At 28.1% G+C, this 18632-nt stretch overlaps 1 protein-coding gene across 1 annotated transcript in view; it reads right to left on the bottom strand.

Annotated features, from left to right (window-relative positions):
* Window positions 1–2589: 2589 nt before the first annotated feature.
* Window positions 2590–18632, bottom strand: part of LOC117170967 (soluble guanylate cyclase 89Db-like) — a 154223-nt gene continuing 138180 nt past the window's right edge. The window contains exons 14-19 of the mRNA XM_033358009.1: window positions 12268–12421; window positions 11854–12013; window positions 9762–9967; window positions 7040–7245; window positions 6756–6813; window positions 2590–3724 (exon numbers count right to left, since the gene is read on the bottom strand). Coding sequence (XP_033213900.1) covers window positions 3588–3724; window positions 6756–6813; window positions 7040–7245; window positions 9762–9967; window positions 11854–12013; window positions 12268–12421 — 921 coding nt within the window. The 3' untranslated portion in view covers window positions 2590–3587. The remainder of the gene's footprint in view (window positions 3725–6755; window positions 6814–7039; window positions 7246–9761; window positions 9968–11853; window positions 12014–12267; window positions 12422–18632) is intronic.

The raw sequence follows: 18632 nt of genomic DNA, 5'->3' as shown, positions 1-18632 counted from the left end.
TCAGCCTTGGAGGAGATTATGTTGAGAAATAAAAAAAAAATTCTTAAAAACGTTGTTTTTCTTGGTCAGGCCGGAAACTTATCAATCCACCCTCGTACATCCCGGCTTTGGTTTAAATGCCGACGGGTATGACTAACCTAACTTTTGGAAGTTGAATTAGGAAGTTATAATTTTATTCTCAGTGACTGGTACGCCCTATTAAATGAAAGAAATTTGGAAATTAGGTAAATATTGTTTCAATTGGTTTCCTTATTAGCAATTATTTAGGCTAATATCGCAAAGCGAATAGTTGCTTTGACAGGTATTCAGGTGGCTGACAGCGCGGTTTAGAACTACACAACTCTGCATGAGCCAAAATTCAGTCTACAAATGATACTTTCCCCTAGATAGCAGCGTTTTTTTGTGAGACAGAAACTGCTTTATAAAAAAATGAAAGGAAACAAAAGTACAGAATTTGTCATCATGAGAAATAGTAGGGGGGAGGGGGGATGGTATATGATGCAGATGGAATACTAGAGACTTTCAGAGACTATTTTAGGAGACAATTCGGAGATGAAGCTATAGGACACCACAAATGCGATATTGAACACGATGCCATAGAAAACTCAATTGAGAAAGTATGTATCACTGAGGTTAGGGATATAATTAAGAACTTAAAAAACGGTAAGGCTACCGGTGTAGACGGTATTAACGCTGAAATGCTTAAACACGGTGGCGAGTACATACCAGATAGACTGTGCGAATGGATAAATGTATGTTTCGAGATGGGAGACGTCCCAGACGATTGGAAAAAAGCGATTATCGTACCAATATACAAAAGAAAGGAAGATAAAAGCGATTGCAATAATTACAGAGGGATTAGCTTATTAAGTACCGTAAGTAAAATATACTCAAAAATACTTATTCTTAGGTTAATGAAAATAAGAGAAGCAAGGATTTGGGAAGTCCAAAGTGGGATTGTGCCAGGAAGGTCATGTACGGATCAAATATTTAGCTTCAGGCAAATAACAGGAAAAAGTTTGAGAGTGAGAAAAAAAGTTTTCTGTGCATTTGTTGACCTAGAAAAAGCTTTTGACAAGGTAGATAGAAGTAAACTTTGGGAAGTCCTGAAAGAGTATGGAGTGAATGGATGGCTCCTACAAGCTATAAAAACAATATATACGGGTAGCAAAGCGAGTGTAAGGGTGAATGGGAAATTGAGTGACTGTTTCGATATTATTCAAGGAGTTAGACAAGGATGCGTTATGTCTTTATGGTTATATGGTTTATGGTTATATAGGGACGGGAAGATAGATGAGGAACTAGATAGACGCATAAATGAAGGTAAGAAGGTTATTGGTAGAGCAGGGCCCCTTATCAGAAGTAAAAATATATCAAATAAAGCTACATTGGCAATACATAATTCTATATTTGTACCGACTGTACTGCAGGGAAACTTTGATGGACAAAGTAAGTAACGAGATAATTCTAAAAGAATGTGGTGCAGAAGAGACGCTAGTAGACACATGGGAAAGAAGTCGGTTACGATAGTTCGGGCATGTTGAGAGAATGCCAAATGAACGAGTAACGAAACAAGTGTATCAAGGTAAAGTAAATGGCAGCGTGCCCAGAGGTAAACCGCGGAAAGAATGGTTAGAATGTGTGAATGAGACCCTGCTTAGAAGAGACATAAGAAGTCATAGAAACACGAGAGCCTGCATGAAAAAATGCATGGACATAAAAGAAGCTAGAGAAGTATGCCAGCACAGGAAAGTATAACGGCAAATAGTTAATAAAAAGAGTGTCAGTAGAGTGAATGATGCCTTAAACAAAAGACCTTGGCCACTAATGGACCCAAGTGGGGAACCTTACATAACGACTTCGTGAGGTTCTTCACTTGGGGTGATTTCTAGAGAGATTGATCAGCAACCTGGGTCCGAGCAGTATTGCGGAATGAACGTGTTATTTACATAAATAACACGAGAATTCTGGATCAATCTGAAAATTCTCTATCCTTTCCCCACATTACTCCTGTCCTCACCGAGTGAGTCACGCCTATCCCGAAAGGGAAATGGCTTAATGTTGTAATACTAATTATAACTTTTGTGTCAGAAACTCATAAAAATTACCTACAAATTTTTTAGTGTATTTTTTTGCATGTAAGGTCACAAAAATGCATCATCCCAGAAAATAAAAAGAGGGAAAGTAAAGAAAAATTTAAATTATTTTAAATTATTTTAAATTATTTTGATTTAATACATATGACCTCTTTTCTAAACTTTCAAATTTATAAAAAAGGAATTGTTCTAGAAGACATTAATTGGCGTGACGAGTGACTCCGAATTTTGGTATAAAATATCCTTTGATTTCCGACTGGCTAATTTGCCCCGAAATTTCGGTTTTCTGCTGTGATACTAATTGTAATTTTTTGTTTAAAATTCATAGAAATTACATACGAATCTTGTGGTTAAATTTTTTAGGTGGGGTCACAAATGTGCATCACCCCGGGAAATAAAAGAGGGAAAATAGAGAAAAATTACTTTTATTTTAAATTATTTTGTTTAATACATATGATTTCTTTTCAGAACTTTCACATCCATAAAAAAAGAGTTATTCTCGAAAACATTCATTTTCGGTACGAGTAAATCCGAATTTCAGTGCAAAGAGACCTTGACTTCCGGCTGGGTTATTTGCCCCGAAATTTCGGTACGCCGACGTAGATACTTCCTATTTTATATCAACACGCTTATTTATTATATTATATCAACATTTACATAAGAACAAACATCACAGCACCAAACGGAGGTTTTTTTCATTTTTATCCAGGACCCACCATTTCAATTGCAGCAATATATAGTATGTACAAGTGAGAATTCCTTTAATTTTCTTTCTTTTCTTTCTGCAATAAAAATTATTATTGATATTTTATATCTCATTATTCTCATTGGTTTGCTTCATTTGACATGGCGAATCTTGGATATATTGGACTAGATTGAAGTACACATTTTATAATATAAATCCATACACTTAATTAAAAATAATTGCCATTGGGAGGTAACCAATCGAGTTTCGCTAATGATAATAAACGGCGTCCTTTGACTCATTAGAGGTCCTTAAAACGAGACAAATTAAGAGAGCTCGTTTAATTATACACTTGTCTAAAATGTAGCATTAAAATTAAATTAATATATAGCATTTATATTACAGTATAAAAATATATATCTGATATTTTTATATTAGGGGTGTTAGCGATCGTGAAGCGTCACTGCTAATAAAGCGCAATTGTTGGAAAAATATTAGTCTCGAAAATTAAATAATTTTCTGAAACTTGTGGCAATCATGTTTCAAAATAATTGCTCTAATACTGTATTATTGGTTTATACGGATTATTGATGCAGTTAGGACTGTTTCGTCGCTGAATATTAATCAGTTTCTCTCTTGATCAATCTCCAGAAAAGATAGGATGAAAATATTTTTTTGTTATTTCCAGGTTTGAAAATACTGTTCATAAATATGAAAATTTGTATTCCTGGGTTATCGATTTTTATAAGCTTATAAATATTTTCACCGAGTGTTTTATGCAGTATCTAAGACCTTCATTAGAGTTACTAAAATCCTGGAGTTTGGCAGACACATGCGTCATCTTGATTTAATTGATTTGCAATCCAATCTATATATTTCGTCACTCTCGTATAGACTCCTGGAAATCTGGGCCTTGCACAACCACGACCCCATGAAACCAGTCCTGAAAATTATTGTTATTTAATTGATAAAGGTTTCAACTATTATTTTATTATATCAGAAAATTATACTTTTCAGAATTTAACTCTCAAATAGGAGTTTTGGAAAACAGTTGACTTTTGAACCGCAAAAGAAGAATTTCCACTGAGAAAGTTCATTTTCAATCACAATAGATGAATTTTCAGCTACAAAGATCAACCTTCAACAACAAATGAAATAGTTCCATTTTCAGCTTAGAATAATAATTTTTTAAAATAAAAACAAAATTTCAATCAGTTGAAATCAGACAGAAAAAGCGAGTTTTTACAAAAGATTTGAATTTTAAACGAAAATAAAGAATTTCCAACAAAAAAGGTTAATTTTCTACACAAATAGCCGAATTATTCACAAAACGAAATGCATCTTCTAACAAATAGTTTAATTTTTCAAGTTCTTAAGAAAAAGTTTCCAATGAAAAATGACGTATCTAAATTGCCAGTTAAAAAAGTTATATTTAAACAGAACAAAAAATGAATTTCCAAAAAAATAGTTATATTTTCAAAAAAAGTTTAATTTTTGACCGAAAAAATTTAATCTTTTTAAAAAATTTTAATTTATCTGCTATATCATCAGAGATTGTACCTTACCGACATTAGATCAACCCTCCAAACCATGAAGGCAGAAAATCTACACAATATCGATCAAGTTAAGAATCTTCAATAACAGAAAATGCTTAACGTCTTAATAAGACTAGGTGGAAAATAATATTTTTAAATTAAAATTATTTCTTGAAAAAAAAAGATCCTACTACATCTTCACTCCATTGGGAATCGAACCACAAAACTTCTGATTTCCGGTCAGGTGCTTTTCCAACTAAGCTATTAGAGGGATCAGAATAAGAACTCTTAATTCAAGAACATAACGCTAATTTTTGCTAGGTGTCAATGGTAGGTTATTGAATATTTTTAACTTGATCGATATTGTGTAGATTTTCAGTTGTCATGGTTTGGAGGGTTGATCTACTATCGGTAAGCTACAATATCTGATGATATAGCAGATAAATTAAAAAATTTTAAAATAATTACTTGTACCATTAACACCTAGCTAAAAATTAGCGTTATGTTCTTGAATTAAGAATTCTTATTCTGATCCCTCTAATAGCTTAATTGGAAAAGCACCTGACCGGAAATCAGAAGTTTTGTGGTTCGATTCCCAATGGAGTGAAGATGGAGTAGGATCTTTTTTTTTTCAAGAAATAATTTTAATTAAATTAATCTTCTCCCAGTGTAGTTTAATTTTCTACCAAAAGTAGGAATTTTAAACATAAAACTTAATTTCCAACCAAATTGTTCAATTTTTAATGAAATTGTTTAATTTCCAAGGTAAACAGGCGATTTTTCTAGAAAACAGATTAGTTTTTAACCCGAAAATATTAATTTTTAATTAAATGTTTATTTAGTAAAACTATGAATTATCACACAAGAAAAGAACTTGTTTAAATTTAAAAAAATTAATTTTCAACGAATCATTAAGTAGTTAATATTGCAACAAAAAATATTTCAATTTTAAATAAAAAAACAATTGAATTCATCTAAAACAGACGAGTTTTCTACAAAATACATGCATTTTTAACCAGAAAAGATTACTTTGCAACAAAAAATAGAATAATTACAATTTTCACTAATGAAACGAATTTTCAATTAAAATTATGAATTTAAAAAAAATTAAGAAAAGAGTTCAACATTCAACTAAAAGTGGAATTTGAAACCAAGAATGAAACAAATTTTGAAGAAACTATATACAATTTCAAGCAAACAGTTCAAATTTCAACCAAAGAGATGAATCTTCAACCTAAAAAACGTATTGCTAACAAATGAGTTAAACTTCTAATCAAATAGTAGAATTCTTTAACGAAGCGAGATAAATTCTTAAATAAAAATATATTGGCAAAATTTTAAATTGAAAGAATTAGCTTTTGATGAAAATATTTGTATCCTTGCAATTAGATGAAACTTAGATTCAATAAGTTATATCATGTTCCAATTCATGATTATTTTTAAAAAGATTCACAATTTATGATTACGATTTTTAGTAGATATCAACAAGATTTATAAATGAGTTTAATGACATTTTTTGAAACAGGTTTAAAATTTAATTATTGCAAAGATTTCTAACAATTTGAACAATTTTTTTCCTTATTTTTACTTCTTTTATCAGCGTCACCTTATTTTTCAAAAAGCTTAAAAATTTGAAAAATCTGAACTGGTTTAATTTTCGAAGCCTTAAAAATACATTTTTCAGTTGTAAAAGCTGACATTTGTGAATATATTTTTAAGTTCCTTGATTTTCAAATGCTTAATCAAGAACAAAGTTCGAAATATTCAAAATTGAAAAATTGTTGATTGTTAATCTTCAAAATGAAACTGAGCTATCCTAAAAATATTCTTGCGAAAGTATAGAATTTTCAACTGTACACTTTTTATATTCATGAATTTTTTATTTTGAAAACTTACTATAACATTTTTTCTAATTATGATGATTTACATTTAAACTTTCTTCAATTTTTAAGATTTTCTATTTAAAGCTTTTGACTTTTGATCTTCAAAATTATCCAGATTTAAGAAATTTTATTTTAAATCTTTCAAATTCAAGAGTTCCCAATTGTAATTCTTCTAAATTGAACTATTCAAATTATTCAAATTAAATATTACATTCTTTTGAATTAAATGCATTAAAAATTTAAAGATCTTCAAAATGCAAATCATTAAAGTAGACCTATTTTAAAAAAAATGTTTCAAATTTTAGAACTCGTATCTGTAAATATTCAGGATTAATTTGAGACATTTCTTTGCTTCTAATTCATGCTGCGTTAAAATCTTAAATTTAAATGAAAGACTAATAATTATTTTTTCAACCAGTTCGTTCCGAAACAACGATACGACACAAATCGCTCATCAATGTCTCTAGCAATGAACCCAGCTAAAGAGCTTCTATTGAAATTGTGAATAAGTTAAATTAAAAGTCTTATTAAATACGAATTTAAGAAACATACTTACCTATGATTTCCATAAAACCATGCGATCCTTTTACGTGAAGGGGACCACCACTGTCTCCCTAAAAATATAGTTAAACCGTTAATTTTTATATTTAAATACAAATTGTCGTTTCGAATCTTACATTTTTTAAATAACAAACTGTTTTTCGAAGATCAAAAAATTATTATATTTTACTTTTTTTATGTATAAAAGCATCTTCTGCGAAAATTTTAAACACACAGAACATGACAAATAATTTTATTTACAAATAATTAAAAACAATGTAATTTTAATTATTTTCTTACGTTACAAGAATCGTACTGTCCTTCAAGGTATCCAGCACAGAACATATTATCCGTTACTTTCCCTTTTGTGTATCCAGCTTGCTTGCACTCTTCTTCCGGCAAAACGTGAACGTAAACCTTACGCAATTCATCACTAAGAGGTTCATCTTCTCCGGTTTGACCTCTGCCAACAGCCACAGCTAAAGCTCCAGAGTAATCAATAGGCTCTGAAAAAATTCGGTTCGAAAATATTGAATTTAAAACATTTTTGAAGTTTAAAAAATTCGTTCAGCAATTACAGGTTAACTTAAAAATAAGTAAATAAATAGATTAATAAAATTACTGATTTAAACTATTTGATAATCTTTTGAAGTTTAACTACTGTCGTTCGGAGGGTTTGATGCCGAAGATGAATGTGTGAGCACTCTATGAAAGCGAATATCTACATACAAACTCGTCTGTCGGTAATCGGGTATTTTGCAGAATTTCGACTTTCAGCAGTTTTCTGTTTCTCTGACCAAATTTTTAGGCTTTCGGAAAAAAGGGGATTCGCTAGAAATTTTTCATAAAGCATTAAATTTAAAATTATTTGTTCAGAGTCGTACTTCTTTTTGCAGCCAACCAAGTTACATTTTCATATCCATTAAAAATAAGGGAATTTGTGATAAAATTATTTTTTATTGTATTAAAAAAAAATCTTCATTGTTCAATAACAAAAAATGTTATTTTTATTATTGACCGCTACCTCATTGAACAGTGATTTTCTCGGAACTGAACATCTTTTTTTGTAACTACTTCTTTCCTCCGTATTTATCAACTCAAACTTCTCGGAAACGTGTCACCACTTAGAAAAAAAGTGAAAATTAACATCTTTGTTACGACTTTAAGGTGCTTTTCAAAGCCCATAACATTTTAGTCTAAAAACTGAAACTTTTCTTGAAACTAGAATAATTTCTTTTAACTTTTCACCTAATATTCCAGTAACTTAACACCACGGGAACGAATTATCAGTTCGAGTCGGAAGGGGTAAAAAAGTGCCAACCAGACATTATAACTTTTAGACAGTATTTTATCATAACTGGAAGCTTCTTTTTGATGAACCTTGTCATTTTGGGAGTTACCATCGATTGGCATTAAAACTAATGATTTTCCAGTGCCATATTTTCGGTAATTCTAGTTTATTAATTATTTCTAGAGATTTTTCACTTTGTATGCTTATAATTGAATTTTTCAGCATTTCAGTCGATTCGTAGCATACCATAGTGCAATTTTAGAGGAAATTTGTTTTGATCAATTATTTATAGAGATATTCCAATTTTTATTTTCATATTTTAAGTTTTCAATGGTTCAGTCAACCTGTAGCCTAAACTACTCAAACGATTGTTTTAAAATTTAAAAATAAATTGACTAGAAAAATATTTAGTGACATTTATTAGGAAATTTGAAATTAGCTCAATGCAGTTCCAGTGCCATTATTCGAAATTTTTGATTAATTCATGATTTCCAAATATATTTGTTTCTTATGCTAAAAATTCGATTTTTAGCGTTTTAGTCAACATGTAGCCTACAATATTTAACTGCTTGGTGTACAAATTGTTAGATAAATTGAATAGGCGAGATTCTAGTGTAATTTTTCAGTAAATTTTGATTAATTAATTTTTTCTAGAGATATTCCGCTTTTTATGTCCAAAATTTGATATCTTAGAAATTCAATCGACCTATAGCCTACCATATTCAACGGATTAGTAAAAAATGCAGTATTAATTGTCTAAATGTATCTTCAGGGACATTTTTGAGGAATTTTTAAATTAAACAAATGAATTTCCAGTTCAGTTTTTAAGAAAATTCGGATAAATTAATTATTTCTAAAAATATTTCACTTTACTTTTATGTCCAAAATGTTATTTTTTAGCTGTGCAGTCGAACTATGGCCTACAATATTTATTTGTTTCGCTGAGAATTTTCAAGGGTAAATTAAATACATGAAACCCCAGTGCTATTTATTGGAAAATTTATTTAATTAATTATAACTAGAAAGGTTTCACTTTTTATTCCAACACTTCGATTTTTTATCAGTTCAGCAGAACAGCCTACAATATTTAACCGATTTATCTACCGATTGCAGGAGAAAATGCCTAGATAAATTTCACTTTCTGTACCCAAAATTTGATGTTTGAGTAGTTCATTCAGTTGCTTTAAAACGAGTCTTTTATTCATCAAAAAATTACTCAAATTTCATCAAAAACATCTGCAATCCAAAAAATTCAGCCAACTAAAAAGTTATCAGTACAATCAATGTATGTTGTGCAATCAAAATTTACCAAAGTAATTCTAAAAGATATTTAAATTTTGAAATTGTTTGAAATTATAAAATTATAGTAGTTTTTTGAATTTAATAAAATTGAAATAATTAAAATCTTACGAGATTATTACTATTATTATTTAAAAAAAGAGATGAACTCTCTAAGTTGTTATTTTTCTCCTTTCTGTACATTCTCAAAAATTATGAAATTTAATTAATAAAATATAAATCTTTTTAAATTACTTGGAAAATTTTGATTGTACAAACTATGTTGATTGTGCTGATAACTTTTTACTTCGCGGAATTGTTGTAATAAAAATCTAGAATTCAAATAGTTGACATTCAATACGATTTAAGTTTTAAATTCAAAAAATTTGAATAACATATATAATCCAAATTATTCTATGAAAAATAACAGTTGAATCTGAATCAAAAACTTACTATTTTCTGGTAAGCAGGCTGTTTGGATACTTCCATCTAATGACACAGGCTCAGCAAGTTCAATGATTCCAATGTCGTTATTCTTAGAAGTACGATCATATAATTCGTGCATTTTAATAGATGCAACTTGTCGTTTTATTAAGTATTCCGCACTATTAGGCAAGTTATTGTCGGCCAGGATAATCAAATAATCTGTTGGGTCATCACTGAAATTTGTCTTATATCAGCCAATATTTCAGCAAAAATAATAGCTTCATTGGATGGCAATTTTCATATTTGGAAAGCAAAATTTTAAAAAGTCGATCAATAAATTCAGAAAAATGTTCGTTTAACTCAAACACTTTTTAAATTTTTTTTCTGAATTGGTTTAAATTAATCAAATATTTGTTTGACCATATCAGAGTTGCACAGAAACTTTTTAAAAGTGACTAAGTTAGTGAAAAGTTACTTTATTTGTAACTTCGTTACTATTTGATAAAGTAACTTGTAACATAATTTAGTTACAATTTTTGCAGTATCTTGGCACTTTAATTTTGAGTAATTTTAAAGTTTGTTTGTGTTTTGTATACCTCCTATTAATAGAGTTATATGGATAAAAAATTAATCTCTTTTGATTGAGCTTTAAGTTTTTTTTTTTTTGAAAATTCATGTTGTTTGTTTGAATTTATGTGTAATTTATTTCAAATTAAAATCTTTTTCTGTCGAAAATTCATGTATTTTGTTAAAAATTCAATTATTTTGGTTAAGAGTTCCACTATTTGTTTAAAAAGCAACTTTTTTATTGAAAATTCAAATCTGGGTTAATCTTTTTTGGTTAAAATAATATCAACTATTATATTTTTCGTTAAGAATTCATTATTTTTGTTAAACATTTAATTATTCGGTTGAAAACTCATGTATTTTTTCAAATTCTACTATTTTGGCACACAATTCAGCGATTATATTGAAAATTAACTTTTATGTTGTGAATTATCTCTTTTGTTAGAAATTCGATTGTTTTGGTCAAAAATTATACTACTTGATTCGAAATTGAACTATTTTCTTAAAAATTCAGTTACTTGGTTGAAAATTCAAAACTGTAGCTTAAAATTTATTTCTTTGGATGAGAATGTAATTATTTTGTTTCAAATTCCATTTTTGTTGTAGAAAGTTAAAATATTTTGGTCGAAAATTAATTTATTTCGTTAAAAACTAACTTTTTTGTTGCAAATTTAAACTTATTGTTGAAAAAACGTCTTTTTTGGTTAAAATTGTAATTACTTGGTTAAAAGTTGAACGAGTTTGTCAAAAATTCAGTTGTTTGGTTAAAGATTCATAATTTTAGTTAAAAATTCATTTCTTTGATTGAAAATTTAACTATTTTGTTTCAAATATAAAAAATCAAAATATATGGGCAGAAAATCAAACTATTTAGATGTAATTGAACTTTTTTTGGAAATTACTCTCATTAGTTAAAAATTCGTCTTTTTGGATTGAAAAGGGTAAAAAATTTGGCTATTTGGTTGTAAATGACCTTTATTGTTTAAAATTAATATTTTTGGTATGAAAATTTAATTATTTGGTTGAAAGTTTAGGTATTTCGTAAAGAATTTAATTATTTTGGTAGAAAGTCCAACTACTTGGTTGAAATGTAATTCTTGTTGTTGAAAATTTATCCGTTTAGCTCGGAAAATCAACTTTTTTGTTCAAAAGTGTTTCATTTGTTTTGAAAATGAACTTTTCTCGGTAAAAAAATTCACCTTTTTGAAGTTGAATTTTATTTTAAATATATATTGTTGCTGACTTGCCGAAATATATTGTGTATTTTTATTTACTGCAATAAATGCTTATTAATTTTCAAATTATGAAATTAAACAAGTGAGAAAAGTAATTTTCTTCGTAATTTAAACATACTTCAACTTGTAATTGTAACTAGTTGCTTAAAAAAATGAACTTACCCAACTCTGGACCATATATCAAAGAAATAATTTGTTTGATTCAAAGGAACCATGTTTTAAGTATAAAATTTAATTTATAATGATACTAGTAAAAAACTTTAGAGAACTTTTTTTGTTTTTATAAAATTTTTCTTTTTTTTTAAACCAAGACCTACGTGACTAAGCAGTGGCTGACAGTGAGAACATGTCTCCGAGTGATAAGACTGCCTCCGCATTGATATCGTCCTTCAATGTGTATGCTCGCGACCCATGGAAATTCAAAGAATTCAGTTATGTTACCATTCACGATTCTGCTTGTTCTACTAATACCACAAACTGGAAAAAATACAAACAAAATAATAAATTTCAATCTGCAAATATTTACAAATGTAATCATTCAATTTCAACAATGTAAACCTAAATAAAGTGTCACTTTAAACTAAATATAAGACATAAACCAATTTTTTCTATATTTAATTTCGAAATTCATCTTTCGTTTTAATTTGAGGTTCACTTCGAGATTAGAGCAAAATATGTATCAGAATCTGAACAAATGATACTTATGTCGCTCAATCCATGACGCTAGTTACCACAGTCATTGCAGGTTCGTGGTCTACCAGACAAGTCAAAATCTATTAAGGTGACTTCTTCATCCAAATCCGACGAGCCCAGTTGTGATTTTGTTATATTATAGTGAACTTGGACATTGGATTCTGGTAAATTTGGCTCTCTTCTTAAATTTATCTAAAAAATTTATATGATTAGTACAATATTTTATGGAAAATTACACTCCAAAAAATTGTTTGAGTTAAACAATGGCATGTTTGAATCAAATACATTTTGTTGAAATCAAAAAATATTGGTTGGAATCAATCAAATATTTATTTGACCCTATATGAGAGAAAAAATTTGTTTCATTCAAACAAAAATTTTTATTAGTGTCGATATCATTTAAGTCAACTTAAAAATTTTAAATTCTTCGTGACATGAATTTTCATACTAGAAAGATGTATTTTCAAACAAAGGTTCGGATTTTTAAACAAGAAAGATTAAACTTGAAACAAGAGCAATTGAATTTTTAAACAAAAAGTTGAAATTTCAACACAAAAAGACGAATTTTTCAGATGAATTTTAAAGAGTCTAACAAAAATGATCTATTTTCGAACCAGAAATCTTATAACAATAAAAATAAATTTTCAATCCAGAGGGAAGAATTTTGCATATTTTTTTTCAAAAGAATAGCTAAAAAAATTATCTTTTAAAAAAATCGTTTAATTTTTCAACCTGAAAATATGGATTTTCAACCAATTGATCGAATTCTTAAAGAAAAGAGAATACTTTTTAACAAAATAGTTACATTTTTAACCAAATAATTAAGTTATCTACAAAATCTGTGTGTCTGAATTGAAATGATGAATCAATTTCAACATTCCATCAAGTACCTTAATTTTTAATCAAAAAAAGATTAATTCTCAACAAAAAAATCATATTTTAATCTGTAAAAATGAATTTAAAATAAAAAAAAGTAGAATTAAAAAAAAAACATAAATTCTTAACCAAAAATATAATAGTTGAAATTTCAAACACAAACATTTAAATTGAAAATAAAAAATAGTAGAATTAAAAAAACTCATGCAAAAATTTATTAATTGATATTTCGAAAACCAAAAAGAAACCTTTTAATAAACATAGTCGAATTTAACAAAAAAGATAAATTATTAGCAAAAAAATTATTAGTTGATTTTTGAACAAAAAGTGGTAATTTTAAATAAAAAAGTGTAATTTAACCAAAAAATACGAATTTAAAAAACTCTGAATTCTTAATAAAAATTAAATCAAAGGATTGTTTTTTAAATGAACAGTTGCACCTTCAACCAAAAAAGTTTAAATACCTAAAGTTATGAATTTTCAATGAAGAAAGATTGTTTATTTAAGAATGAAAAAATTTCTTTTAAATCAATTTTTGAATTATTGAGCCAAAAAGGCGAATTCTTTATAAAACAAAAGAATTTTCTATCTGAAAATATCCACTGGCAGTCAAAAAGTCAGTTTTCAACCAAATAATGGATTTTTTTATGAACTCGATAGAATTTTCCATACAAAAAGATGAAATTTCAATGTAGAAATATTTTTTATTCAACTATGAGAACGTTTTCTTGAACAAATTGTTGAATTATTAAGTCAAAAAGACCAATTCTGTATAAACAGTTGAATTTTCTATCAAAAAATATAAATATTAGGCCAAAATGTTAATTTTCAACCAAGTAGTTAAATTTTGAAACGATAACTATAATTTTTGCATCAAAAAATATAATAATTAAATTTGCAGTTCAAAAAATAAATGTTTGAATTAAAAACGCGCATTTTCAACAAAATACTTACATTTTCAACCAACGATATGGATACATTTTCAAGCGAAAAGGGCAAATTTTAAAATTGTTAAGTTTTTTACAAATAGTACAATTTTCAAACTCCAAAGACGAATATTCAATCGATTTATCGAATTCTTTAAAAAAAGATTAAACTTTAATTAAAAGGTGTTGAATTTTAACTAAATATAGTAGGATTTTCATTTCAGATGGAGTTTTTCCAATAAAAAGATTGGTTCTCAACAAAAAATTTATTTTAAACTAAAAAAAATATTTTTATTTACATTAGAAAACAGTAGATCTAATAAAAAAAGGTAAATTCTTAATCAAAAATATAAAAGTTGATATTTTAACCAAAGAAGATTTTAATTTAAAATAAATTAGTTATATTTCAGATACTTGCATTTTTTACTAAAATAATAGAATTTTCAACATAAGACTAATTGTCAAGAAACACATAAATTTTTCAAATAAAGACATAAAAAATTTCAAAAATTGATTTTCAACCAATAAAATAATTATTAACAAAGTAGTTCAACTTAAAAAAAAATTCTTGATGATAAATATAATAATTGAATTTTTAAGTGAAAACGATCACTTTTTAAGCAAAAAGGGATTACTTAACTTTTTAGTTATAAAAATTAATTTTTAACTAAAGAAACTAATTTTTTACTAAAACAAAGGAATTTTTAGAAAAATTGTTAAATTTTCGGCCAAGAGAATAATTATGAACTAACAATATTATAGTAGACTTTTCTCTTTTAAAAGTAATAACTTTGATTGAAAAATAAGTGAACAAAGGAATTCTTTAAAAGGGGGAAATGAGCAGAATAGGAGAAAGATTGTGAATTATGTAATTAGATCCTCTTATTGTAAAATAAAATCACTTTAATTTTGCAGTTATTAAAAAAAATGTATTTCTATTTATATTTTCACCAATCAGTTATCACAACTCTACGTATTTTTTGTGTGAATTGGGCTCCAGAATTGATTTTATGAAGGACTGATCCTTAAAATACTTTTAAATCACAAATTTAACAAGCGCGGGATCCTCGCTTCCGGCACTATGACGCAGGTTTCGAACGAGCCCTTTTAACTTTTCAATTTGAAGTCAAATTTTGCCTTGAACAGTTTGAAACTAAAGTTTTTCTTTCACAAAAGACTATTTCTGAAAATTGAGCAACGTAAATAAAGTTCCATATTTACAATTATTATTTTAGTCTGATTAAAAATATGATTTACACCGTTTAGGATGTGGGCATTAGATATGCTTTTTGTCCATCATGTGGGCATTTATGAACTACGAATAAATTGAAGTTCACCATAAGAAATGATCAGGAATTTTGCACAATTTCATCTGCCTCACAATCTATACTTCTATCTTTAAACATTATCTTCCTTACCGATTTAACCAATTAGCTTTGATCGCCATAACATTAGAAATTATAAAAATTATTTCATTATTAACATTTGTTTCGCTCGCCCAGTATTTGGTCGATTTAAACGAAGGAAAATGGGGTCATTATTTTTCCAGAGAATATTACGTATGTAGTGAAATGTACCTGTCAAGGCATATCTTCGTGCACATTATAACATTATAACAAAACGCCACTCATTACAAAAAACTATGTTAACTTGGGTCACGACGTAGGTAACTTGTCAGCTCAATGCGCGCGATACCGAGTTGTTTAACCCGTGCATTCTTTCCACATTATGTCGCAGTTTAAGTGAACGAAAGAAAAAGTGATTTTCCTATCATTCACAATTTTTTATTTTCTATCAGCTCGCCTTATTTTTTTATTAATTTATCTATTCCTAGATAAACAGAACTGACCAATTTCACGTCCTTCGATTTGCAAGAGGATGACCTATTTGGACATCTAATCTTCTACATCAAAATCATTGTAAAAAATTTATCTCGTGAGAATTCAATCCATTTTTTAAAGGATGTTTCATTTTATAATTACGGGAACCCACTGAATTAAAAAATTTTTTTTTCAACTTACCATATGAGGGGTTGCAGAGACCAAATAATTTCCTAGGCAGAAGATGGTGAGACAAGTGATGTATTTGTCCATATCAAAGTCGATTGGTACCTCCAATGGGATCTGCTATACCAATTAAACGCGTGTCGCGTGCCGAACGTGAGAAGTAAAGATTGAGGTGGTTTTGCCGTTTTATAGTATATTATAACTAATAAAGCCGACACACCTGGTGGGGGGTTTTCACCTTGAATGGCGCGTTTGTATTGGCAAATGTTGCGGTCGCGAGTTTAAATCACCTGTTGCTATTGTTGTCTCTCCCCATAAAGAAAGACACGCCAAACGATGGCACAATTTTTTAATCAACGTTATCTACCAATGTCAGACTGTGGAGCCTGTACGTCTTCTTGTTTCGGTGCACAATATCGCGACCATATCAATGTTAATTTCGTCAGCCCACCAAAAATGAAAGTTGTGCATCGCTCGTTTTTATCCACTAAATGCATCCAGCCATCTTCGATCCATCATGCAGAGTTTCACTTTCATGTCTCTCGTGAAATTTCCAAGGGTTCAGAGTTGCACTTTTCATATTACTCTTATCGTTCATCATGTAATGAATAATTTAATATTTATGAATGGGATATTTTCAGAGAATTTTAATATTCCTTTTTACTTGATAAAAATTACTTATTATTACATTCAGATTGTGCAGAATTATCATTGCATGAAGTTACTTCTAGAGATTAAAACAAATTGGATTGTTTACGATCTTCATTTTATTTGATAAAATCTAATATTGAAAATCACTTGTCAAAACTTTAATTAACTTTTCATTCTGTAACTCTACATTATGTAGAAACTCGAAGAGGCTGCTGTTGAACTGAATAATATTTGTTTTATATTAAAGAACCCGTTTTTTAAAATAATATTTTTTTATTCAACCAAAACTCACTTTAAAATTAGGAAAATCCTGGCAAATTTAAGAAAAATTTTTCTTGGAATAACTACTTATTTGAACCAAAGAAATTTATTTAAATCAAACGAAATTACTTTCAGTCGAAAAAACTTTTCTTTAATTGAGTCATTAAATATTTTTCTTTGATTCATAAAAATCTTATTGAAATCAAAATATCTTTTTTCCTAATGTACACATATATTTTGAGTTTTCTCATTCGATCACCGACGCTTAGCCCTTGACTCGATTTTATTCAGATGAGGGCCGTCGTACTAGATAAAGTGTACTTATCACCTTTTAAGTAGGCATGTTAGATTTTCCTCTTTTTTCTCGATTTGAAATTAAAAAAAAAAAATTGTACGAAAATTCTGGCGAATTTTCAATTGTACTGATATTTGTAGTGAATACTAATTTAAGATTAGAAATCCAAAAGATTTTTTTCTCAATTTAGAAATTGTTAAAAATGTGCAAAAACCATTTTTTATTGAATAAAATGCAGACATTTTGGAAAAATTTGAGTATGTTGAATTTGAAATGTCCTCAGCTTTCACTCAGAAAAATTTTCTCTTGTGTCAAAAGGATCCTTTTTGACAGGAATGAAAATTCCGATTAAATTTAAGGTTTAGAGGATTTTCATATTACACAAAAAGAAGGTTTTTGTAAAAAATATTATCCTTTTGCTACAAACTTCACGTAATCTTGCAGCCAAATAAATCATTTTGTCTAAAAATGATTTTCACGTGGTTCAACACAAAACAGGAAAGAGGACGATGCTTTTGTTTTAAGAGAACTTTTTTTCTGAGTCTTGAGGTAAAGGAAATTGTTATCATTCTATTTTTTCGGGAAAAAAGTTTTCCTGAATTAGTAAATTTGGGATGCTGGGATTTTTATTTTGTTTGCAAATTTGGTATATTTTAAGCACTGAAAGAATTTTCAGGTTCGACATATTTATCTTTTTCCAAAACAAAAAAAAAATGTTTTTCGCACATTTTCAAAAAAACCCAAATTCATAAATAAATTTTATTTTTAATTTATGATTTGATATTAGCATTTACTTATAATATTATGAAATTTTGTCAAACATTTTGAAACTAATAAGAAACATTTTCTTAATTTTTCAATTCGAAAGACAAACAGGAGATATTTTCCTATTGAAAGAAGGTTTTGCAAGTGAAAAGTTGGTATGGGTAGTCAACTTTTACGAGCTACTAATATTCAATGAAAAAAAGTTGGCAAACGAATCAATTCATACTAATCAAAACAAATATGAAATGCAACTACCGTCAAACAGGACTAACCGGGACACGTTGTGCAAACTGATACACTCATTATTTTATATTTTATAATTTGATTGATTTTTTCTATTATAGATAAAAATCCTAAACATTTTCGATGTTTTTTTTCTGTAAAATAAATGTAAATCTTAATTTCAGAGACTATTTGCTCGAGTTTTGTAAATAAATTTGATAAAAATAATGGTTACATAAGTCTATTATCTCCTGTATTTTGGTTAAGTTGAATAAAAAATTCTTGTTAAATTATAGCAATCCCGTTTAGTTAAATATACTCTGATGAATAATTGCCAAATTTTATTCGCGAAAACGTATCCTAATATCGCGAAGATTATTTTTTAATTTGGCACCTTTGCA

The sequence above is a fragment of the Belonocnema kinseyi genome, chromosome 4 (assembly GCF_010883055.1).
Source record: "Belonocnema kinseyi isolate 2016_QV_RU_SX_M_011 chromosome 4, B_treatae_v1, whole genome shotgun sequence".
NCBI classification, from domain to species: Eukaryota; Metazoa; Arthropoda; class Insecta; order Hymenoptera; family Cynipidae; genus Belonocnema; species Belonocnema kinseyi.
This window is presented reverse-complemented; position numbering and strand designations above follow the sequence as displayed.